Below are 26,580 nucleotides of genomic sequence, written 5' to 3'. Positions count from 1 at the left end.
GAAATAAGATTTCCACTTCAGTTTCCTCTGCCCTGACTACTTCAGATGCCATTATAAGAGACTGCACTGATTTTAGCACAGAACCACAAAAATCACAGATGAAGGCTGCATCATCTCACCCATTATCCGACCTATACAAGTACATTCCTTGCAGTTTGTTCTTAAGTGGTTTGTCCAGTTCACTTGTAAATGGCTGAAGTGAAGGGGCGTGTACCACTTCCCTGGGGAGACTGTTCTATAGTCAGAGACCCTGGTGTTATTGCTCCTTTCGTCAGCTTAATCCCACTGCCCTGAGTAACAGCCCAAAAGAATTCCTCTCCCTTACCAAGGAGTTACCCTTTAAATACACGTTGTTATATCCCCCTCTGTAATTGCCATTGAGGCTGTGTCTACACTACATAATTTACAGCAGCACAGCTGCACCGCAAGAGTGCTTCCGGTAAGATGCTGTAAGCCCGGGGTTAGCAACCTGCAGCACGCGAGATGATTTTCAGTGGCACTCACACTGCCCAATCCTGGCCACCAGTCCAGGGGGCTCTGCTGCCACCCTGGGTTCCCGGACGCCAGCCCCCTGCCACCTGGGGTTCCGTCTGTCGGCCCTGCTCAGCCCCCTGCCAGCCCCAGGTCCCGGCCACTGCTACTGGCCTGGGGTCCTGGCTGCTGGCCCAGGGCTCTGCTCCTGGCCTTGGCCCGGGGCTCTGCAGCCGCCCCCAGCTGTGGCCCACTGGCCCCAGCCTGGGACAGTGAGGGGTGCAAACAGGGGCAAGAGGGGGTGTATCTCAGCAATTTTTTTTCCCCAGTGTAAGTTGAAGGGTACATCTGATGAAATGTCAGCTCCTAAGAAAGCAAAGTTAGATGTCCATTCATTTCAGCCTTCTTGGACAGACACATCTGGATTTATTCAAAGAAGGATCGCGCTGTTTGTGCTTTCTGTTGTGAAAGTGTTGTTTGTCTCATATCAAGTGTTCGACGACATTTTCAAACGAAGCACAAGAAAACTTTTCTTGATGAAGCAGACAAGACTGAATCAATCAAAAAGGCAGTAGCAGGATATGAGAAGCAAAGCAATGTTTTTAAATGCTTAAGTGTAAGTAAAAATCAAGCCACAGAAGGAAGTTACAAGATTGCTGAGTGGATTGCAAAAAACAGAAAGCTGTTTACAGGTGGGGAATATGTAAAAGAAGTTTTTCTCAGCAGTTCGGAGGTTTTGTTCAATGATTTGCCAAATAAAGATGCATATCTAGAATAAAAACTGCCTGTCTCTGCCAGAACAGTTGAGAGACGCATAAACGAAATGGCAGAAAACATTAACGAAGAGCAGACGACTGCATTAAAAGATACAACAGTGTTTAGTGTTGCAGTTGATGAAAGCGTGGATATAAACGATGTTCCACGTTTGGCAGTTGTTGCAAGATATTGTGCTTCTGATGAAATCCAAGAGGAACTTTGTTGTCTAAAACCCCTGCATGGCACACAACAAAGGGGGGAGATATAGCGGAAACTTCTGTAAACCATTTTGAAGAACGAGGAGTTGACATCAGAAAAATATTTTGTGATGACAGATGGTGCTCCTGCTATGGTCGGAAAACAGAAGGGATTTGTAAAGTTACTTGAAGATCAAATTGGCTTCCCGACAGTCAAATTTCAACGTATCATCCATCAAGAAAAACTGTGTGCTAAAATTTCTAATTCAGAGTTTAATAATATGATAAATACAGTGGTGCAAATTGTGAATGCCCTTGTTGCTTGTTCTGCTTTGACTCACAGTCAGTTTCAAGCACTGCTGGAAGAGATGGACAGTGCTTATAATGACATTCCACCTCACAGCAACATTTGGTGGCTAAGTCGTGGCAAGGTTTTGGTGCACTTTGTAAACTGTTTTGATGCAATCATGGCCTTTTTGTTGGAAAAAGGACAAAACTACCCTGAACTGGATGATGACAAATGGCTGTGTAAGCTCACATTTATAACTGACATCACCACTCATCTAAATAACCTCAACTTCGATCTCCAGGGTGCAGGGCAAATGGTTCTGGATCTTTATGAAACCTGGAAAGCATTTGTTGTTAAACTAGCAGTTTTTTCTCGGGATAGTCGAACTTTGATTTTCCACTACTTCCAACACATAAAAGAGTTATCGACACGTTGCACTGTCAGTGTCAATGAGATTGGAATGTACATGCAAGAACTGGGATCAGAATTTTCTGACAGATTTTAAGATTTCCAGCAATTTGGCCCAATGCTTTCTTTTCTAATTAAACCCGAAAAGTTCAACAAAAGTGACTTGGATTTGTCTGTATTTCAGTGGATGGGTGTTGAAGATTTTGAAATGAAGCTCATTCAGTTAAAAAGCTCAGAATTGTGGGCATCAAAATTTGGAGATCTGCGGAGTGCATTTAAAGCTACTGAGAGAGATCATGGGGTCTCTATTCTGATCTTCTGGACATCCCTGCCAGTGAAATTTAACTGAAGAAAATTGTGTTTGCAATGCTTGCAGCATTTGGATCCACATACCTGTGTGAACAGGTATTTTCACACATTAAATCTGACCTCTGTCCCTCTTGGAGCCGGTTAACAACCGATCACTCAGAAGCCTGTGTGCAGCTTAAAGTGTCCAAATATGTGCCAGACATTGGAAGACTCAGAAGGAAAAGCAAGGGCAAGGATCACACTAAACTGATAAGATCTGCATTTTAATTTAATTTTAAATGAAGCTTCTTAAACATTTTAAAAACCTTATTTACTTTACATACAACAATAGTTTAGTTGTATATTATAGACTTACAGAAAGAGACCTTCTAAAAACATTAGAATGTATTACTGGCACACAAAACCTTAAATTAGAGTGAATAAATGAAGACTCGGCACACCACTTCTGAAAGGTTGCTGACCTGTGCTCTAAGCCGACGGGAGAGAGTTCTCCGGTTGTCTTAATAACTCTTCCCTCCGTGAGAGGTGGTAGCTATGTCGGTGGGGGAGCTTCTCCCGCCAGCATAGTGCTGTCTACACAGGTGCTTAGGCCGGTATAATTTACATTGCCTAGGGGTCTGAAGTATGGTGAAGTAATTTGTAGTATAGATATAGCCTTAGAGAAGCTACACACACAGAACCAAATTGTGCTCTCATTTTCACTGGTGTAAATCTGGGATAACTTTAACTGGGTGGGTTGAATTACTGCAGATTTATACTGCCTTAGTGTTTAGTTTGGTTAACAATTCTTCCATGAATCCCCCTCCAATTTGTCAGTGTCTTGCCTGCATTGGGGCCATCCAGATCTAACTTAATTCCTTCATCTATTATCTCTGGTTACTCAGGACAAAACTAAGCAGTGGATTTTTGCAGCTCAGCCTATGAGCATGCTATGCCTTACGATCCAATACTTTCACCATGGACACAGAGTCTCTGTCCCATTCTCACATTCCTTGAGCCCTGAAGCTGACCCCAGTGGAAGCTCTGAGTGCATAAGGACCACCAGGTTGCATCAACTATGATTTGATCTCCATCTCTTTAAACTAAAATGTGTATAATTCATTGCTCCCCTTTTAGCAATGCTTAAAATATCAATATAAGCACCTTTCTTTAATCACAGGGAATATTTGGTAATAAAATACTAGGTTTTTGTAATTATAGTTTGTGAATAATCATAGTTTATTGGTCCAAAACCACAACCGAGTCCTGGAGCTGTCACTTTTCTCTGGAATAGTTCCTCTGGAATACAAGATGTTGATAAGGGGTACTGCATCCAGCTGCATTCAAGTGCTTTCCTTGGCTCTCCATAAACACCTGTTCGGTCATTCCCCACTCAGTCATATTGTCACCAATCATTGCCACCTCAGCTCTCGCTTGATTTAAAGCAGGGGTGCCCAACCTATAGCCCACCACAACATTTCATAAGGCCTGCAGCCTACTTAAACACAATATACTAACGGCCAATTCATTCGCATTTTGTCATCATGTTTACATCATTTAGTTTACATAATTCTGTAAATAGACAATACTGGACATAGAGACAGCCTATCTAAACACATACGAAACAAGCTGAACTTAAAATACAAATCAATACAGGTGAGGTTAAATCTTATTAAAATATGTAAAATCGTTGGCCCACACAAGGTTGTGCTTTGGTTTATGTGGCCCTCCTGTGTAATAAGAGTTGGGCACCACTCATTTAGAGTACACCAATGTTTTCATTCCAGGTCCATGCCTGGAGGGAGTTGTTCTAAAGGAACCAGGTTCTCCAAGGTCATTGACATTTCCTGCCGTTTTGTCACTCTGTAACTTTCCCCAGAGGTATTTTAGGATAAGGTATTTTCAGAGGCAAAGCTCTTTCTGGACTTCAACATCTTAGGTGGTGGAACATGTCCATGCAGGGGATGTCCTGGACCATGCACCTGTTTCTGTTTCTTCTTTTTTACTAAAGGCATCCCTCCTCATGGTTGGAGATGCAATCCTTTTACGAGACAGTAGAAGCAGTGTACGAGTCCGTTTTAAAGTCCCTGGGGTGATCCTACAGGATTGTTTGAGTTCAGTATCAATTTTGTATGCATGGTTTCAGGGTGATCTTACTGTGGTACAGTATTCTGGAGATGAGTGACACAAGGCAGGACTGGTTGCTTGGAGTGTTTTGGTGTCAGCCAGCCCCCTATTTTGTCTTAGCCATATTCTGGAGTACACAATTTCTGAAGTTCACTTTCCTTTTCAGCTTCTTGATGCTTTGAATGTCAGCAGTCAGGCTAATTTGACCTTTAGGTACAATGGATGTTCACAATGCTGATTGTACCATCCCACAATATCTAGAGTTTGTGCTTGGCCCGATGGTGTTTCAGGTAGAAAGCGCACACTTTTGCCTTGCTAGGACTGGCATTCAGGAAACATGTGTGATAGTATTTTCCAAGTATGGTTTGTAAACCAGCTACAATACACTCAATGTCCTCAAATCTTTCCGACTAAATAGCAAAGAAAAGATCATCTGCATAAATGAATTTTCTCATATCAGGGAATTCTGGTTGGTAATAATGTGTAAATATCAAACAGCATTTGTGTAAATATTAAACAGCAAGGGATACAGCACGGATCCTTGGGATAGTACATTCTATTGCGTATGGCATCAACTTTTCTGATGATCCATCTTGAAAAAGAAACATTGATTGTTGAGCAGGAAGGAGATGATTTGGACTATCTTGCTATTTCTCAAAATTCTTGCCAATATCAATAGATGTACACAACAGTTCAGTGTCGTAGGCAACCAAGAGATCAACGAAAACAGCCCCAGTAATTTTACGTTTCAAAGCCATGTTGAATGTATTTAGTTAGGTTTACAACTTGGCCATAGCTTGAACATTCTGGGTAGAAACTAGCTTGGTCATCAATCAGCTGCCCTTCCACTGCGGGAGCTATCATTATCATGAAGCTAATCATAAAGCTTGTAGGTTGAGGTGCGTTAGGATACTGGGTGAAAACTTTGCAGAGTTAGAGTCTTTATGTGGTTTTTGTGGTGAAATCACTTTGGCCTGTCTCCACAATCTGCATTGTCTCCATGCAGGAATTAAAGAAGTCGAGCAGCCACTTCTGTGCTTTCATCCCCAAGTGTAGTAACTGTTTGCTCGTTATACCATCAAGAACAGCTCCCTTCCCACATGTCAGGTTTTCATGACTATTGTCAGCTCCTCATTGTTGAGCTGCTCGTTGTGTACTTCACTGCCTCTGTGGAGAGAGCAAAGTTCCTGCTTGACTTGGTTCGTTCTGCACTTTTGGGGCCGGTTTAGCATTCAGGATGCGTTGGTGCTTGACTTGGTTGGGAGAGACTGTGGTGATGTGCTTTGGTTATTGTCCATCAGGGTTCAGCTTGAAAATAGTAGCTCATCTTTCTTGCTATTATGGCAAGGTTTGTTGTTTCAATCAGCTCCTTCCAGTGGTTGTGCACCTCCTTTCTAATCTCTGTCAGAAGCACGGAACAGATCCAGGTCAAACAAATTGGAATATCTCGTACATTGTTGGCTTGTCTGTTCTGAAAACCCAGGTACATATAGTGTCCAACATCCTCTAGGGATGTATTTTTGGGCAGTCTTCCACACCAGTGAGACAAATTCTCCATAGTGCCCATGTGTTGAAGTAATACGACAGCTGGATTCATCTAAGTCAAAGTTTGTGAATAATCTGTTGGGCTTGTTTTCAATAGAGATGGGAGAGCACAGCAATAAAATATTGATGAATAAAACCCATCTGTTTGTTTCACAAATGTTTGCAGACTCTTTGGACAAGATTTTCAAAGTGACTAGTGATTTTGGGTTCCCAGCCTGTGATCTCTTAAAGGGGCCTAATTTGCATAGGATGGGTGTTCAGCATTTTGTCAAAATCAGTCCTCTTTAATGCATGTCAAAGTGGGCACCCATAAGCAGCACCCAAAATCATTAGTGACTTTTGAGAGTCTTGGCCTTACTTCACTGATTCATGAGCAGACAAATGAGTTTTCCGTTATAAAAATGTTTCCAGAAAGAAACAGCATTGTGAATGTTGAGTGACTGAATAGTCACTACAGCATTTGAACCCATTTTGCAGCCATCTGTGAAAAGATCTTTACATTGTCTGCACAATAGATACAAATTACAAATATTTATGGATAATTTGGAAACAGGAAAAGGATCAGTCCTCCTGATTGTAAAGTTTAGGTCATCCAATCAAGGGAAAGATGCTAGCATGTGATCAATCAAATAGAAAATCCCCATGGTGACCAATTCGCAAACAAACCATAGGCTAACATCTGTGCGCAAATTAGGCAAACAATTGCGTCCAGCAAATTAATTAATGAAAATCACCACCTGATCAAAGACACAGTGACTGCACTTTTGTCATAAATATAAAGGGAAGGGTAAACCCCTTTGAAATCCTTCCTGGCCAGGGGAAAGCTCCTCTCACCTGTAAAGGGTTAAGAAGCTAAAGGTAACCTCGCTGGCACCTGACCAAAATGACCAATGAGGAGACAAGATACTTTCAAAAGCTGGGAAGAGGGAGAGAAACAAAGGGTCTGTGTGTCTGTCTATATGCTGGTCTTTACCGGGGATAGACCAGGAATGGCGTCTTAGAACTTTTAGTAAGTAATCTAGCTAGGTATGTGTTAGATTATGATTTCTTTAAATGGCTGAGAAAAGAATTGTGCTGAATAGAATAACTATTTCTGTCTGTGTATCTCTTTTGTAACTTAAGGTTTTGCCTAGAGGGGTTCTCTATGTTTTTGAATCTAATTACCCTGCAAGATATACACCATCCTGATTTTACAGGGGGGATTTCTTTATTTCTATTTACTTCTATTTTTATTAAAAGTCTTCTTGTAAGAAAACTGAATGCTTTTTCATTGTTCTCAGATCCAAGGATTTGGGTCTGTAGTCACCTAGGCAAATTGGTGAGGCTTTTTACCAAACCTTGTCCAGGAAGTGGGGTGCAAGGTTTTGGGAAGTATTTTGGGGGGAAGGACGCGTCCAAACAGCTCTTCCCCAGTAACCAGTGTTAGTTTGGTGGTGGTAGCGGCCAGTCCAAGGACAACGGGTGGAATATTTTGTACCTTGGGGAAGTTTTGACCTAAGCTGGTAAAGATAAGCTTAGGAGGTTTTTCATGCAGGTCCCCACATCTGTACCCTAGAGTTCAGAGTGGGGGAGGAACCTTGACAACTTTAAAAGTTTTTTCCATTCTGAAAGACTTTATCTGGTTCAAAGATATTCCCAAGACATAAAATTCTGCATACATGGAGAAGTCTCACAACGCACAAAAACATCTTAAATGTCTCCACTGTAAATCATGAACAGAAATATGGGCTAAATTAATTTGATAAATTGTTTGTAGCAAATAATTCAGATAACTGTAGTTTATCCAGACAGCTTATGTAAAGTGAAATGTCATCAGAAAAGAAGTATTCATGCTGTGAATCTAATTGACCAAGTTCATGCCTGATGAAACTCCATCAGTTTCACTAGTGTTAAAACACAGAGGGATTTTGCCTTTCTTTTCAATGAAACACACATTTTAAACTGGTTTCAGAGTAACAGCCGTGTTAGTCTTTATTCGCAAAAAGAAAAGGAGTACTTGTGGCACCTTAGAGACTAACCAATTTATTTGAGCATGAGCTTTCGTGAGCTACAGCTCACTTCATCAGATGAAGTGAATGCATCCGATGAAGTGAGCTGTAGCTCACGAAAGCTCATGCTCAAATAAATTGGTTAGTCTCTAAGGTGCCACAAGTACTCCTTTACATTTTAAACTGCAGATGTTTATGCTAGTCAGCATGTACAAATACTAAACAAACATCAGTGTAGCTTCATAGAAGCACCTTATGCTCCACACCTTTACTTCAACACATAACTTATCTTCTACCTCAGCTCCATCCCTTAATGAAGTTATACTCATATAATTTAGGCCCTACTTCATTCGCAATATTGGAAATTGTGGATCCCGCAATATTAGGCTTCCACCACAATTTTGATTTTACTTAATATCTCAGTATGGACAAGTCTTCACAAAGCAAAGACAGGGCATGAAGCAGATCGCTGTAGCGGGGTGTACTGCATCATCATTCAATGTCTGCAAAATGTAAAAAGCCAAAGTCACTGGACTCGATTTCTACAGCAGTTGTATTAAGACTTTTAGTCTTTTGAATTTTATATTGTATTGGTCACTTTTTTTTTTTTAAATGAATGCAACAGAATTGCAGCAAAATGTCTGGTTAGCAAAAAAATTAGCAGGTATAACATAATACTTGAGAGTTTTTATTGTTCCGGTAATCTTTTCTTAAACAAATAGGTCTACTCTGGCTTTTCCAAATTGCTGCTCTTAATAAAGGCCCATTATTACTTTTCTGTGTCTTGTCCACACTCAGCCACAATCATTTGAAGATCATCCCACGATTCAAGTAGGGCCTTACATATCATCCTATCTGTAGCAAATACAGTTCAGTATGTTTCCAAGGGGGGAAAAAGCTAATATCCTCAGAAACATGAATTCCTTATACTCACTCATCTAGCTGTGTGCAGGATCATGCTGGATGAGGGGATGATGGGAGCAAAATAGAAATTTGTCTTACACTTTTTTAAAGGAATTGGCAACAATATTGATAAATGTGTGAAATGCATGAAGGGCATTTTTGCTTTGACGTGATTCACATTGATCTCAGTGGCTAAGTTCCCCTTTCATTCAAAACATGATTTATTTAAAAGCTTTCAATTTGGCATCTTCATTCCCTGGTTAACTGACTTTTTGTTCAAAGCTCTACATAACAGAATATTGAGCATTTTAATCTAAGTATCTCTTTCTGGTAGAACAATCCTTAGAAATCAGTTTGCTCTGATACGGCTGAATTTTATACACACGGCTTTGTGAGCATTCCACAACCCTTTTTATTTTCCAAACCAGTTCAATAAAGACTGATTTCTCTGTGCAGATCTAAATTGATTTGAATTGATTTAACTAATAGTCTTCAATTACTCCCTTTATCGGCACACACCACTAGGAAACAGGAAAGCCTGCTGATGCTTTTTCAAGTATGAATGAGAGTTATGAACTGTTTTAACTCAGGTAAGCACAATTAAGCCAGCAAAAATTCAATAGCAATTTAATTTCCCTGTTGTACATCTAAGGCAACCATACAAAAAATGATATGGAATAAACAGTTTGCAGGCTTGATTATTAAAGCAAGAAATTGAATCTTCGCTGGTAGTTATCCCTTACTTTGAAATATTGAGACGAGAATATTTATAAAGTCCATATAGGCATAGCCTGCATGTAAAGGAGAGTACTACAGTCCTATAGATAATTATATAGATTGATAATTCCGCTGAGGATGATGACATGCTATCAGAACTTTTTTGTTTATTTAAAATAATCTATAGCACCCACCTCCACATTTATGGTTCATATCTTACAAGTTGCTGAGTCCTCTCAGTTCCACTGCAGGGCTTCATAGGATCTGTTCTAGCGTAGCTGTATCTGCTAAATAAATTATTCCAGTTGAGGGATTGTGACTCTCTACTATTAGACCTGGTGTGGCCTTCTAAAAATAGGGGAAATTCCACCAGCACTCCGGCAGCAACAGTTGTAGTTCCCACTATTTTTAAAGGGTCATGATAGTTCTGAAGTGACATGAGGAAAATGGACTGTCGACGTTTCCTATTTTGATTTAGAAAAAGTACATATTTCAGTGAGATGAGGATTGTGGGAAACTGTAGCTGACAATTTTAGCTGGGCTCTCACTTCACAGATGCAACAAGTCCCTTTCCTCTTACTTTCATTGCATTTTTAATAACCTATCACTAACAGTGGGGCTAACACCAGAAGTTTCCGAGAAAGGTGCCTGAAACCTGATAGCAGGGAGATTATGTGGGAAAGTTTCTTTCAGTGAAAGGATCTTAAACTGTCCTGATCCCTAATAGTTAGATGGGCTTGAACTCTGGAATCTGAGATTATATACCCCTTCCAAACTTTGTTAGCATGAACTCCTAACAATGCTGGATATTCTTGCTATCCATAAATATGTCGAATCCTTCTGACTCTTGCGAAACTCTTGGTCTTACCTGCATCCTGTGGCAATGAGTTACACAGATTACTTATACTTATGTGAAAAAGTATTTTCTTTTCTCAGGTTTCAATTTGTCACTGCTCAATATCAGGCAGATAAGGAAGGCAGGGAAAAGGACACAGCATACAAGCAGAATGGCCAGGTGAATGAATGAAACATACCATATTAGTTGCTCTATATTTGTCCTTTCTCCACTCAGTATAAACTATACCCAGATGCCCCTCTGTCCAGTCATTCTTAGTTCCGTTTTAATTGTAAAACATATAAAAAATGCTTAATTAAAAAGCTACAGTTGCAAAGTCACTCCTGGAGTACTATTTGTCCTGCGCACTGAAAGAGGCAGGGGTCCAGTGGGAAAAATAGGATATCATCATGTAATTAGAGACTCTCATAATGCACACCCAAAAGGGGGGCAAATTAAGGTTCCATAAACAACCTTCCGTCTGACATCTCCTAATTTTGAATGCTTGGCTTTGCTATTTAATGTACTTTTGGGGCGGGGGGGTTAAGCGCAATTTCCCAAGTTTTATAAAGACAAATTCCATCATGTGGAACTATATTGACCCCCTCCCCCCACGCATTGTCAGGACTGGAATCTTTAGATCAACCATACAAACCTCTACCCCACATGAGCGAATGGAGTTAAGGGTAGCCGTAGTAGGGCATTGTATCAGGAGGTATGGGTGTCATTCCCCTGCTCCTCTAAACATATTAGTGCTAGCTCTCCCCGAGCTAGCATGAGCATTTAAAAACTGGCAGTATAGTCACAGGAGCCCCGGTAGCGGCAGCATGGCTGAGCTATGCCAAGTATATACCCACTAGTTTCAGCCAGGTGTGTACTTAGCCAGGCCTCCACTGCTACTGCCAGTGGACTGCTATTTATAGTCGTGCTAACTTGATGAGAGCTCGTGCAAGTCTGTATATCTCACATGTACCTCCTAATGTAGACATAGGCTGAGAAGATCAGCCACTAGACGAAGATAAGGTCCGTTGCGAGTTGGTTTCACAGCTGTGTGCTAGACAATGGAGGAACATTGGGACTCATAAATCCCGAGTTCTATCCCAGTTTCTGGAGAAGAGTTAATTCTAGTCATGATAGGCTCTTCTTTTCACCCCTAGCAAAGCCCCCTCCCCAACCTGCCCCATTCCCACTCAGCTTGTCCTTCTCTCATCTCCTCTCTCCCCCCCCCCCCACCCCGTTACTCCTCTCTGCAGTCAGATAAGGCTGCTTCCACCTCCTTCATAATGCTGGGGCACCAGCAGGACAGGGCATTGAAAGCACAGGAAAGACCCTTTCTGCTGTCAGTTATGGTGTCCAGCAATGGAGGGGCCCCCAGCAGCCAGAAGGAGGAAGTGCTGCTCTCAGCGGAAGCCTACAACGTTCAGAGAAACCCTGGCGAGTATGTACAGAGATTGTCAGAGGGCCACCTGTATCTTCCCCTTTGGAGCTGGTCTATCTTACTTCTTGCCTTCTTTGAAGGGTCTCCTTGACTGAAGAAGCAGAGTGTGTCAGTATCTTCAAGATACAGATAGCTCAGTGGTTTGAGCATTGGCCTGCTAAACCCAGGGTTGTGAGTTCAATCCTCAAGGGGGCCATTTGGGATCTGGGGCAAAAATTGGGGATTGGTCCTGCTTTGAGCAGGGGGTTGGACTAGATGACCTCCTGAGGTCCCTTCCAACCCTGATATTCTATGAATTTACTACACCTATTTAAGACCAAATTTTTCACTTTATAAAGAAAACGATTGTGCCTTGAAAAAGTGACCTCCAAGGTTCTACCTTTCCACACTGCAACGAACGATGTGGGACAGAATACGCACCACCACTCTTTTCCCATTCTTGTAAATGGGCGTTTCTTTCTCAAGCCCTATTTTCCACATTAATTAGAAAACTGGTCTTCCTTTTGATCAGTTTATAGGAGCCACCTGGGGAGAAAATTTTAGGGGGAAATGACACTTGCATGAAGGGAGGGGGTGAACTGGAGTTTCCCAAATTGGAACTTATCTCTGGGGAGGGAGTGGGGGAAAGACAAAGAGTGTTTGTGTGTGTGTGCATGTGAGAGAAACAACTGCCAGTACCTACACATACTACAAAAATGAAGGGGCCCTTACTAAATGAACAGTCTGGTACAGTACCACCTGTCTGATATTAAGGGCCAGATCATAATCCCATTAAAGTCAACAGCAATGCTCCTACTGACTTCAGTAAGATTAGGATCAAGTCATAAAGAAAGGAAATACCCCTTCAAAAAGTGCATATTCAGCACATTCTCAATCAAGCAATAAGGTTTCAAACAGATGTTTCCTCCCTCCCACGGACAACGTAAAGGCTCCCCTTAAACCTCTCAAATTAAGAATATTAAACAAAGTTTAAGGGGCAGCAAATTGGAACCTTAATTTCACTTGACTAGGAAATTGGAAAAAACTGCCATTGATTTTAATGGGCTTTTGATAAGGCCCTAACTGACTTAGAAAAAGATGTAAACCCAACAGTGATTAAATATGCAGAAAACAAAACGTAAGGCAGTAATACACGAAGAGGAAACAAGCTAACTGGGACGTAATCTGGAGAGGTTGTAACTATGTGCAGCATGAAGGAAGATTCAGTAAAATATAAATAGACATCTAGGGAAAGATTAGTACTTCTCAACTTATTGAATTCCATATTTAGGACTAACATTGGGTAGTGTATAGTAAGGGCCTGATTCAAAACCCAGTGAAATTAAATGGAAGTGTTTATACAGATTTTGCCGAGCTTTGGACCAATCTAAATAAAGCTGAGGGGCACACACTGAACAAGGAGAATAAAAACAGCTGCCTTATTCACTCAGCATCTTCCATCCTGGGCTCTGACTCAGTCTCATTGACTGTGAAGGAAAGTGGGTGATAATGTAATGAGAGACTATTGTAATGTGCACTAGGGGGCAGGAGTTAAGGTTGTGACAGCAAATGTGTCATTGTCTGATTTGAGTGCCTCACTTGTGCAACCTCACTGTTCTTTCAGAGCAGCTTTTTTTTTTTTAAACTGGAGTTTTATATACATAGCCTTCCCATCCTGGTGCTTCTGACTAATAAAGCATGTAAACTTTTGTCTTAGATTTGGAATCTGAACACTGAAGTACATGGACAAACATTTTTATGGTAAGAATTTAAGACTCTGAATCCATAATTATACAATTTAAAAATTGTATCAGCAGAGATACAAAAGGGTTATCCTTAAATCAATTACACTGTTCTCCATTCTCTCCTCTCACATCAATACTTATTTTCATTCAGCCATTTTGATATTTCTACATATCAGTATCGGTGTATTTCTGTAAATATTTACAATATTTTGTTAAGTTAGCATTAATTATATTTTAAAGTAGTTTAAAAAAAACCAATAAAGCAACTGAAACTATCTGTGTCCTTGAGATGAAGTGTGTCACCGGAAATGTCACTTAAATTTAAAAAAAAAAAACATTTAAACACATTTGCTACAGAGTATTAAACAGAATATGTCTCAAAGACCTCTAACACCAGGTTTTTTAAATATGTAGTATCAGAGGAAGGTCACTAGATTACTGCTATTACTAACAAGATCCTGTTCTTATTACTTTATTAGGATAATGAACTAGTTGTACTTATTCATTTTCTGATTTTACAAATTTAAGGGCTGATCCTGCAAATTCTTACTTTCAGGAAAGTGAGGACTACTCTGTTAGGTAACAGTTATCAGGCTGAAAAATAAGGGACCAGACTTACAAAGCATAAAATATTTCTTTAATACATTCTGCTGAAGTAAGAACACATTTAGATCCTCACGTATAGGGGCTGGAAAAATATTTAAGATGGACAAGAAAAGAGGAAATTTAGGTTAGGGTGTTTTTCCTAATTCACTGTAAAATTAATTAGTGGACTTCCTTGATAAAGGATGTTACTCAAATAGTATCATTAAAGGCATTCAAAACCATAATGCAGATTTGTGATTTCTGTGCCTGATCCACAATGGATAGACAGGATCAAGCGCTAGTACAGGGGGACACACTAGATGACCCACGTCTTTTCCGGATGTGTATGAAATGATTTGTAAGGCAGACCAACTGAAAGAGGATTTAGTCATAGTGGAAGAGGTTTAAGGAAAGTAAGCTAGCTCACACTGACTAAAACTGAATTTTGTTAGCACTACCTTTGTCAATAAAGCGACAACACAGACACAATGATTTACGACCCATTGAGAAAACTATTGTTTATTTAGAAAAAAGGTTACACTGGTAGAATTCAGCAGATAAAAAAAATTCTCTTTTTTAAAAATGTCATTGTGAAACTTTTCAGACTAAAGTTCAGCGATACAAAGCTCCTGTAGCTGTAGAATTGAAACCTAATTTATTTCATTTTTGAAGAGAGTATTTTCCAATTTATCTAAAAACATCATGACAAACAAAGATGTGGCAAGGGACAACTGAGTGCAGGTTTGGGATTTTTTTTTTGTTTTGTTTTGTTTTTTTTAAACAGCTCAATGTTGTACACATAATATACAAATAATTCCTAAGCATTGCATGAAAACAGTGCTCCCACTTGGTTTTTAGTGACTGATATTAAAAACAGGCTAAGTAATAAATAAAAACTGAGTTTAAATGAGGTAAATTCAAAAATTGTTCAATAACTGTTTATTTATGGTTTTCAGACACCTAAAAGAATGCAGTTCAGATTGAAAGAATCATTAAACTCAGGCAGTATTTAGACAACCTAAAGAGGAACTCTGTACACATGAAACCTTATTTGCACTATGGCAACTGTTTGCAGCACATTGTGCTAAAATATGGAATAGGTAACACTTTCAGCCAGGTACTGAAAATAAATGTGAGAAACTAAGCAACAAGTTAAAATACAGTAATGTACAACTCAACAATTAAATGTTCAGCATGGGGGAAATAAAGCAGAGAACTGAATAATTTAAGGAGATGCAGATGGGTCCTCTTCATTCACAAATTTCTGTGCAATCTATACTCTTGAAAATACATTTCTGGTCACAGCTGGATATCTTCCACTTTCAACCTCACCTACAATAAATACATATGCCAATGCAATTAGATGTCATTTCTAAAGAATCAGAAGATTCAGAACTTGTTAGAATTTATTTTCATTCACAGTCCAAACAATGAGGGTGGAAAAATACTATTTTAATTGGCTACACTGATTATCTTTAGATTTTACAGACAATTACTTCAATTTCCTACTTTGTAATGAGAACTACACTAACACACACGATCAGACACTGGGATTATAAATAAAAATAATGGAAAACTCTGCTTAATAGATAAAAATTCAACAAAAACAAGTATTGGAAAAAGTGAAATTCAACAAGCTGTTGTACACTATCCCAAGAAGATTAATATGTCTAAATGAGAAATAAAAGCAATGAATATAAAGCAATACACACATTATGGAGAATGTAACAGAAGAGGTTGTGCAAGCAGCAGGAATGGAATTAGCTGCCACAATTCTGTGTTGCTCTAAAAAGCACTTTTGCACACTTACCCCACAAATAAAGGAGAGTAAGGTGAATGTTATACCAGATGCCCCTTAATTTACTGCAAGAAATAACTGTATTACCTAAATGTGTAAAAGAAGATTACTCATCCTGTTTGTTAGGGGGCTTATTCCTTCACATGAGGAAGTGAGTGGGTGTGGGTGGGAGGGGGTGGGTGTGGGTGGGGGAGATGGGAACAGGGAATGGGGGTAAGAAAATTGGAATCATGTTTTGCTAAAGGGGGAAATGGGAACAGGGAATGGGAGTAAGGAAGTTGGAATCATGTTTGGCTAAGGGTAGGAATGGGAACAGGGACACAGGTGTAAGGCTCTGTGGTGTCAGAGCTGGGAAGGAGGATACTAAGGAAGGAAACTGAAATCATGCTTGCTGGAAGTTCACCCCAATAAACATCCAATTGTTTGCATCTTTGGACTTCAGGTATTGTTGCTCTCTGTTCATGCGAGAAGGACCAGGAAAGTAAGTGGGTGAAGGAATAAGCCCCCTAACACTGTTCTTTGAGATTATGTCCCTGTGGGTGCCTTTGATCGGAGAATTTCAGCAGCAGTTCTTGTCTGGTCATGCATGCGCTCTCCCCGTCTCATGCTGTTGTCAGCACCTATCTAGTGCAGCGCAACCAGACCTCCCACTCAGTTCCTTCTCCACCCGAGTCCACAGATTGAACTTCAAAGTAAAGGGGAGGAGGGTGGATAGTGGGGCACCCACAGGGACACCATCTCGAAGAACCTCAGTTACTGCACAGGGTGGGTAACCTTCTCTTCTTCTTCAAGGAGTGTCCCTGTGGGTGTGCTCCACTTCAGGTGACTGCTGAGCAGTGGCCCTTGATGGACAGAAGGGGCTTCGGAGTTGTGCAGGTAATTGATGATATTACTGTAAGTCCTACCAATGCGCCTGATCTTGAGCTCTGATCTATTGCACAGTGTTTTGTAAACATGTGCGTGGACGCCCAGATGGCCACTTTACATATGTCCATGGTCAGCATGTTGTTGAGAAAAGCTACTGAGGTTGATAACGACCTGGTAGATAGAGTTCGGATACTTGGTGGGGGTTGTATGTCATGTTGTTTATAGCACAGGTGAATGCACCCAGAAATCCATTTGGACAGCCTCTGCTTGGAAATGGCAGAACCTTTAGATTGCACTGAAGTTGAAATAAGTCTTGATGACTTTCTGAAGGTCTTGGTTCTCTCAAGGTAGAATGTTAATACGCATCTGATATCCCGGGTGTATAATATGGAGTCCCATTTGCTTCCATGGGGTTCGGGGAAGAACGAGGGAAGATGGATTGGTTGGCTCAGGTGGAAAGAGGAGAGTACTTTAGGTAAAAATTTAGGGTGAGGTCTTAGAGTGACCTTATCTTTGAAGAAGATGGTATAAGGTGGGTGTGCCATGAGGGCTCCTAACTCTACCACTTGTTGGGTGGACACGATAGTGAATCAGAATGCAACCTTCATCGACAGATGTGTTAGTGAGTATGTTGCTAATGGTTTGAATGGGGCTCCGGTAAGGCAGCGTAATACCAAGTTCAAGCCCCAAAGTGGGGTAGGCACTCATATTTCAGGGTAAACATTTCTAATGCCCAATAGAAATCGTTTAGTGGTAGGATGGGCAAATATAGATATTAGGGATGTAAAATATTAAACCATTATCCATTAAGCACTAGTCTTACTGTTAATATATTGCAGTTAACATTTAAAACACATTGGTAAAATAGTTTTGTGATATTGTAATACCTAATGTGCACATTAAAAAAGCCACAGCAATACCAGCAAATATGTAGCAATTGGGTTGTGTAACCTCGTGACTAAAGCTTTGACCTGCAGTTCTACAAACCGAAAGTATGGCAGAACATGGAGGAATATATCAGTATTTTCGATTTATGTGGGTTTACGTAAGTCTGTTTTTGTTGTTAGTAAACACACTTGATAAAGATAATATATACATGGGGTTAATTGTGAACTTGTTAATGATTAAATGGTTAACAGATATAATTTTAATAGTTTAAATGGGTACTTTTTAAAACAATATTTACATCCCTAATCAATATCCTGTTTACCTTGGGTTGAAAAGCAGTCATAGTGACAAGGTGTACTCTAAGCAAATTAAGATATAGACTGGAATTTTTTAGTTCCAGCATGTATTCTAAAATAATTGGGAAGGGAGCGGTAACAGGTTGGACTTGTTTGTTTTGGCACCAGATGGCAAATCTCTTCCATTTTTGTTGGAAAGCATTCCATGTGATTGTCCTCTTCCTGTTTACCAATATGTCTTTCACCAGTTCCGAGCAGGTTAGTTCATTGTGCTGGAGCCAGGTAGGAGCCATGCTCTCAGGTGAAGGCTCTCCAGATTTGGGTGGCAAACCTGTCCTGCATCCTATGAGAGAAGATTTGGAAGAGTGCACGGTGCAAGTACCAAGTTTGTCTGGGCCATGTGGGGCCTATCAAGAGGACTTTGGCCTTTTCAGCTCTTTTTTTGCATATTACCGCCGACAGCAAGGGAGAGCTTGAAACATGTATAGGATATGCATGTCCCATTTGAGGAGAAAGGCATCGCCCAAGGAACGGGGGCCCAAACCTGCTCTCGAGCAGAACTGCAGGCATTTGTGATTCTGGGAGGTCATAAAAAGGTCTATGGATGGGTGACCCCAGCGCGTTCAAATATGCTCTGTAGGACCGTGTTTAGTTCCCATTCGTGGTCCTGGGAGAATTCCCTGCTTGATGTATCTGCTATGGCATTTTGATGTGCTGGGAGGTACGAGGCTGAGATGCTGACGTGCTGGATACACCAATTCCATAGTTTAATGACTTTGGTGCATAGGCAGTGCGACCTTGCCCCTCCCTGCTGGTTTGTATAAACAGGCAGGCAATGTTGTCAGTCATTACCTGTATAGTCTTGTTCCTGATCAATGGCAGAAAGTGTAAGCACATGTTGCGAACTGCTCAGAGTTCCATGAGAATTATGTGCAACAGAGTCTCAATGGGAGACAACCTGCCCTGAATTGTGTGATGTTGTAGATGGGCCCCCCAATCTATCAAGGAGGCGTCAGTTGTGAGAATCATTGAAGGTGGAGTCTGTGTGAAAGGGACTCCCATGCACACATTGTTGGGTTGTGTCCACCAGTGTAGCGAGTCTTTGACTTTGAACAGCATTACGAACAGTGTCTGCATTTCTGTGGTACATGGTTCTTAGCCAGCTCTGAAGGCAGCACATGTGAAGACGCATGTGTCGTACCACGAACGTGGTTGCTGCCATATGGCCTAGTAGTTGGACGTAAGTCCATGCCAATATCTGTAGGCTGTTCAATACGGTGGAGATCAGACTGGCTATCGTGAGAAATCTGGTTGGTGGTAGTGACACTTTGGCCTCTAGAGCACCGAGATATGCCCGGATGAAGTCCAGTTTCTGCACAGGTGTTAGTGTTGATTTTCATGTGTTGATTTGTAGTCCCAGCCGCAAGAAGAGAGTGATTGTCATCTGCATAGTGCCTATGGCATCTGCCAAGGTGGGTGCCTTTAACAGGCAATCATCCAGATAGAGAAAAATGGTCACTCCTTGTTTGTGGAGGTGTGCTACCACTACCGGGAACACTTTGGAAAACACCCAAGGTGCTGTCGACAGGCCAAATAGCAGAACTTTGTATTGATAATGTTCTGTCCCCAGAGTAAACCTGAGGAACCTCCTGTGCATGGGATGTATGGTTACGTGAAAATAAGCGTCTTGAATTGAGGGTCAAAAGCCTGTTCCCCTGTTCCAGTGCGGGTATTATTTTTGCTAATGTGACCATCCTGAACCGTTGGACCCTTACGAATTTGTTTTCTGAAGTCTAAGACAGGCCTCCATCCTCCATTCTTTTTCTGGGTTAAGAAGTAGTGGGAGTAAAAACCCTTCCCTTTGTGTTGTGATGGTACGTGTTCCATGGCACTCAGTTGTAGTAAGTGGTTTACTTCTCGCTTTAGAAGGTGTTCGTGAGAGGGGTCCTGAAGAGGGGAAAAGAAGGGAAGGTGGGATGGAGATGAATGGTATTGTATAGCCTGAATGGATTATCTCCAGAACCCATTTATCCATGGCGATGGATTGCCATGCTAGGTAGAAAGGAGCCAACCCGCCTCCGACACGGTGGATGGTTAGTGATGGTGTCAGTGCTGAAGAATGGGGGAGGTCTTTTGGGTCATCAACCAAACCCAAAAAATTGTTGTTTTGCAGAGGGCTGGTGGGATGTTGATGATTGAGCTGGAGGTTGGCAATGCTTTGGAGGCCTCTGTCTTTCGGTGTCATAGTGCCTCTGTTGTGAGGTTTACAGGACAGACCTTGTGTGCTGAGTGGGGTAATATTTACCCTGTTTTCTTTTTGGTGCAGATGTGTATATAAGGGCAGCAGAACGTCACCCTTGAGTCTTACAGGGTGTGAAGTGACTCATCCATTTTTGCTGCAAACAGCTTCTGGCCATTGAATGCGAGGTCCTCGACGATGGATTATACCTTCCTTGGGAAGCTAGACAGGTGAAGCCACAAAATCCGGCACATAGCTATGGCAGTGGCTGTGGAGCACGCCAATATATCGCCCACATCTAGAGAGGTCTGTAAGGTGGTTCTGAATAGGAGCTGGCCCTTTGAAATTATGGACTTAAATTGGTCTCTTTTGTCCTCCGGTATGATGTCAATAAATTCAGTGACAGGTTTCAGAGTAACAGCAGTGTTAGTCTGTATTCACAAAAAGAAAAGGAGTACTTGTGGCACCTTAGAGACTAACCAATTTATTTGAGCATAAGCTTTCGTGAGCTACAGCTCACTTATGCTCAAATAAATTGGTTAGTCTTTAAGGTGCCACAAGTACTCCTTTTCTTTTTGTAAATTCAGTGAGTTTGGAGTAATTTGTGGGGTCGTATTTTGCCATGAGGGCAGCATAATTGGCAATCCAGAGCTGAAGAAGGAAAGGAGTACTTGTGGCACCTTAGAGACTAACCAATTTATTTGAGCATAAGCTTTCGTGAGCTACAGCTCACTTATGCTCAAATAAATTGGTTAGTCTTTAAGGTGCCACAAGTACTCCTTTTCTTTTTGTAAATTCAGTGAGTTTGGAGTAATTTGTGGGGTCGTATTTTGCCATGAGGGCAGCATAATTGGCAATCCAGAGCTGAAGAAGGAAAGGAGTACTTGTGGCACCTTAGAGACTAACCAATTTATTTGAGCATGAGCTTTCGTGAGCTACAGCTCACTTCATCAGATGTATGCCATGGAAACTGCAGCAGACTTTATATATACACAGAGAATATGAAAAAATACCTCCTCCCACCCCATTGTCCAGCTGGTAATAGCTTATCTAAAGTGATCATCAGGTGGGCCATTTCCAGCACAAATCCAGGTTTTCTCACCCAAGAGTGGCAGATGAATAGGCCTTGTGGCCAAAAAGATTCAAACCTTTCCACTCCTTGTCGTATCGAGTGGATCTCAGTTGTTGTTGTCTGCCTCACTGGTTGACAGCATCAACCACTAGTGAATTTGGTGCGGGGTGAGAAAAGAAGAAGTCTAGTTCTTTAGAGGGAACATAGTACTTCTTATCTGCTCTCTTGTAGGTGGGCAGTATTGTAGCTGGGGTCTGCCATGTTTTTGGCCAGTCATTTATGGAAAGCGCAATTTTAGATTAGAAGGATGTATGGAGAATGCCCAGTAGTTTGTGCTGGGACTCTGGGAGCTCCTCTAGAGGAAACTCTATGGTATCAGTGATTCTTTAAAGAATTCTTGAATGCATTTAAAATCATCCACCGCTGGGGGTCGTGGTGGCGGCATTATGGCCTCGTCCAGGGATGAGAAAGAAATGTTGGTGATGTATCCTGTTCCTGGATTTCCTCCTGTTCTTCAAATGCTCTCCTCAGGGGGCTCTGAAAGTGCAGCAACTGACAGTGGTGAGGAAGCTCTAAGCCTCTTCTTGTATGGGCTTGGAGTCTAGGGTAGTCTTCTGTACGTCCCCCAGTAGGGCCACTGAGTGGCGAATGGTGTCAGCCCTCTGATAGGTTTAGACTGTACTGGTGGACTCAGTGCTGCAGTAGATTGAACGGGAGAGAAGCGCTGAGATGAGAAGGCAACTTCCTCCTCAGTATCTTCTTCCTCACTAGAGAATGGAGGAGCCAGTGGTGAAGTGGGCTGACGTGGTGCTGTGCGTGCCAGAGAAACATCAGTGGTGGAAAAAGGTGATTCAGGCATCGATGAGACATGAAGGTCCGTCTGATGTAGGAAGAGGTGCAGTGCCGATGGTTTCGGTACGGAGGTGGTCAGTGCCAACAGTGCTCTTGTGGTCGCAGTTGTCGGTGCTGGCCTTGGAGAACTCTGAGTTGTTGGGACAGGAGGTGGCGCCATAACTTCCATGAAGCGTATCAGTGCTGCATCTTGAGGCAGCTCTTGTCAGTGCAGTAGCGGAGGAGGTAGGTTTACTTAGGGTCACTGGTTTTCACGGTGCTCGTGGTACCAGACAATCCTGGTGCCTTGTAAGTACTCAGCCACAGTATGGTTGGTACTAAGGATGAGGAGTGGGCCAGGGAGTGCTTCTTTTTTGGCGGCTCCTTGACAGAAGCTGAAGCCCTTTTCCTCATTGCCTTTTGGAAGACTGAGCCTTCCACTGTGATATGGGTGAAGTTGCTGGGGAAAACTGTCCAGGGGAGGTCTGTAGACCTGGATCAGATGCTGGGTGCAGAGACTTCTCCATTAACAATAGTTTGAGGTGTAGGTTTTGGTCCTTTCTGGTGTGAGCTTCATGTGTCTCCCCTAGGCACCGGACACACAGAGTGCCCATCCGAAACGGGATCGCCTCTCAGCAGGAAAGGCAATACTTGAAGACCAGTGAATTGGGCATGGCTCAAGTTATAGTGGTTCAACCCTAACGATGAACTCTATCTAAGTTAAGGGGTATTCAAACCTGGAGTAAAGGGGGAAAGGAAAAACAAATTTAAAGAAAATAAATGGGGAGAAAGGGATATGTAAACCTAACGAGGGTACTAAAGACCTATTCTAAACTCTAAGTTTAGCTATCAGTCTTAACATTGCTGGGAACTCCATGTCAGACTGAGGATGGTTGAGAAGGAATTGGGGGGGGGGAGGTGTCTTGTCGTGCAGTGCCAGGTGCAAGATGGGGAGCACGCACATGTGGCCCAGACAAGCACTGCTCCTGAAATTCTCCGATCAAAGGCACAAGGATGCACCAACACCTGAAATGGAGCACCCACAGGGACACTCCTTGAAGAACTGACATTTACTTAAGTGCTTGTTTCTTAAACTATGCTAGATAAATTGTATTTTTATGATCATACTTCATTTGAATATATTTCAGTTCTCCACTTATGAAAGCACACATACATGAACTTCTGGTCACATGTAGTTTGGTATTCTAATAGAAGATAAGCTACACAAGGTTAGCCCCAAAAGAACTCTGTCCTAGGCTCAGAACTCTGCCTGCTCAAGCGCACTCCCTTAAGAAAACATTTAAGCAAATCAGTAAGCTTGAGACCATTTCCGAAAGGTCAGCAGACACTGGCTTTGTTAAATGAACAAGGGAAGTAAATTCCATAAATGAGAGCCCTTCAGAGAACACAGCTCCCAGCTGTTCAAATATAGTTTAGTGCCTTGGTTAAACTCAGAATGATATATAAGGAGAAGAGTGTCCCCAAAATAGCTAGGACCCTGACTCCTGGCATCATCTCCTTCCCCCTAGACCCCACCAAAGGGCACAGGGCACCAGTGTGATTTTCATTATGCAGGAACTCCCTTCAGATACCTGCTTTTGGCTTTAGTGGTTGGGCAAGCAACGTCACCAGGACAAACTGTCAAAACCCTTCTAAAATCCGAGCCAACTCAACTTCCCTAATTGCTACAGCCCTGCAAATACATGGATATCTCCTTTACATTCACAGACCATTTCTGCAGATCGGATGTGAATACAAATGTTGTATCTGCACAAGGCTCTACCAATTGCTTTTTGGAGTAATAGTCTCAGTGAAGAAGATGCCTTCTGAAGGCATTTCTGGATGGTGAGGTGACTTCACAAAGTAAGTCCCCCTACCCCTGCCATATCTGTGGAGCAGAAAAGAGAAAGCAGCTCTCCTCCACCTCTTTATCTCTGAGTCCAGGGCAAAAGGTCTCTGCCACCCTCCCCCAGTGCCAGTGTTATCTCCAGGTTACTCTGTCAGAGACACCACAGCAGAGGTGCTGTTGTAATTTTCCTGTGGAGGACACTTCAAAATATCTTCTTAGCAGGGGTCATGTGACAGTACAAACTATTTTGCTTGACCCTTAAGTTACTGATACATATTCTGACCTTTATCTCCATCTTCGTTTGTCATATAACATACTGAATGGTATTCCTGTATTAAGTACTGTCACCCTGATTTTTGCTCATGGTGAAAGTTTACTACTATATTTTGATGGCATAAAGGTAGAGGTAGAGAGGCTGAAGACCTCACCCGGGTGGCAGTACATTTTAGAACCATGTTCACTATAGCTGGGCAATTAACTCTAAAACTTCAACGAATGTTTAATTGAATAAAAATTTGAGTTTGCTTCAGCTGCATTCTTCCTTATGTTTGCTTTCTGCAACTATGCAGAAAATCAGTCTACAGACCAATAATTTTCCACAGAAACAATTCATCAAGTAATTTTGAATGGAGAACAAATATAAGAAAATTATAAACTGCTCACAGGCAACTGGTAAACAGAGAGGCTACATTCTTTGAATAAATTATTTGCTATGGTTTAATCAGTCAACTCTAATATTTACCAGCCATAATTACACATATTTTACAGAATGTAAAATTGTCCATTGTCCTCTGGAGAGAGGTTGGCTGTGACACGTGGCTTCTGAGACTAGGTGCATGGGTGAATTATTTTGAAATCTAGAAGGGCACCACTTCCCTGCTCTCCACAAAATGAACAGTGTTCTGAGACGCCTAAAATACCTGAACACAGAACTGCTTGCTAAAGACTCATTTTTATCTTTCAAATCTGAATTTGTCAGCTTTTCTTGGTATAAGTAAATTATTTACCAATATTTTAATGAATCTGTATATGTGACAATGTCTAAACAGCCCTGGAAGAGGATTTTAGAAAACTTGATTAAAATTTTTCAGATTTTTTGGCACATCTCTCTTGAGTCACACCCACATTCAAGTTGAAATTTAAACACAAATATGTTGAAGTTGATCTTGTTTAGACTTGTCTCCTAAGAACTATATGTGAAGCTTTCACTTATTGTCCAATCTTATTTGGAGAGGCCAAAGACTACACAGCCATAATGAACTATCTTAATATGAAGAAAAAGCAGAGTATGAGATCACAGGCTTACAGATAATTAAATGTATCCTATGTGCTGCTTTACATTTCAAAAATAACTTGATAGAAAAAGATTATCAAGCAGAAAGTGGATTATCAAGGGCTGTCAACATTATAGTCTCCTTGTTCCCAGCTGCCCAGAATCTCCACATCATTATGTGTTGCAGTCCCCCTCTAACACCCCTCTCTTGCCCCCCAACTCAGCCCTTATGTCAAGGCTTCTGAGAGAGTCCTCTTAGAGCAGCCTGGGGCTGTCTTCCTTATTTTATGTGCTGGGGAATTTTTTTTTTTTTTTTGATCCCCTTCTATGCCACTCTGGCACTTTAACCCACCTTGAGGGGTCACGGCAGAGATGCAAATTTTACCCATAGACTTTAACAGGTATCTTAAATACTTTGGTAAAGGGAAAACATGAAAATAATTCTTACCTTGATTGGAACAGTCTTCATTATCTGTGCTTGTCTGAAGATTTATGAGTAAATTAAGAATTAAAGAAAAATGCTTTTTTAATTCCTTAAGAACACAGAGTTATCTTACTTCACTGTTTATGCTACTTAAAATTCCAGTGATCAAAAGTTAAAAGGATATTGTTTCTTTTCTTCTTTCCCTCCAGCACTGTCCCGTTTTTCCTTTTTTTCTGTTTTTTCTTTATCATGTCTAGACTCCTGTGCAAAATTTGTACATGGAAAATAAAGCAAAATATGTTTGAGTGTACAAAGAATTTCATAATAAAGTATGATAGCCCAAAATCATCAGAGCCAATTAAGGTTTATATTTCTGAAAATGAGGATTTCACTGGGATGCTACTAAATATTGAAAGGCACTGTCATATACACACCACCATTCAAAAAAAATCCCACAGGCCCTGGCCACTTTCATCCTGAATACTGTAATATTTGTGTACTTATAAATGCCTCTTCCAATTATCAATTTAACAATATATTACACTACTGTAAACAATTTTTTCTCAAAAACTCCAGTAAACTCCATATGCATAGTTGAAGACGGATCTACTGTAGTCACTACCATTTTTAAAAAGTCTTCAAAAGAAGACTATCCTAAATGGGTGCTGTGGTGTCTTCTTAGATATGGCTGCACTGAGACTTGCAGTTAAAAGCATAAGTAGAGTCAGTCTGGTTCACACTCTAATGACTGAATATAGTCTTCAAATTTAAC

General features: G+C 41.2%; 1 protein-coding gene across 2 annotated transcripts in view; it reads right to left on the bottom strand.

Moving 5' to 3' along the window:
* Positions 1 to 14,830: 14,830 nt before the first annotated feature.
* Positions 14,831 to 26,580, bottom strand: part of THOC2 (THO complex subunit 2) — a 111,986-nt gene continuing 100,236 nt past the window's right edge. For both annotated transcript variants that reach the window (XM_084639968.1, XM_084639969.1), the window contains 3 exons: positions 25,993 to 26,069; positions 25,833 to 25,880; positions 14,831 to 15,603 (listed from right to left, as the gene is read on the bottom strand). In XM_084639968.1, coding sequence (XP_084496094.1) covers positions 25,853 to 25,880; positions 25,993 to 26,069 — 105 coding nt within the window. In that variant the 3' untranslated portion in view covers positions 14,831 to 15,603; positions 25,833 to 25,852. The remainder of the gene's footprint in view (positions 15,604 to 25,832; positions 25,881 to 25,992; positions 26,070 to 26,580) is intronic.

Source organism: Lepidochelys olivacea, assembly GCF_965140295.1.
Source record: "Lepidochelys olivacea isolate rLepOli2 genome assembly, chromosome: 9".
NCBI lineage: Eukaryota > Metazoa > Chordata > Testudines > Cheloniidae > Lepidochelys > Lepidochelys olivacea.
This window is presented reverse-complemented; position numbering and strand designations above follow the sequence as displayed.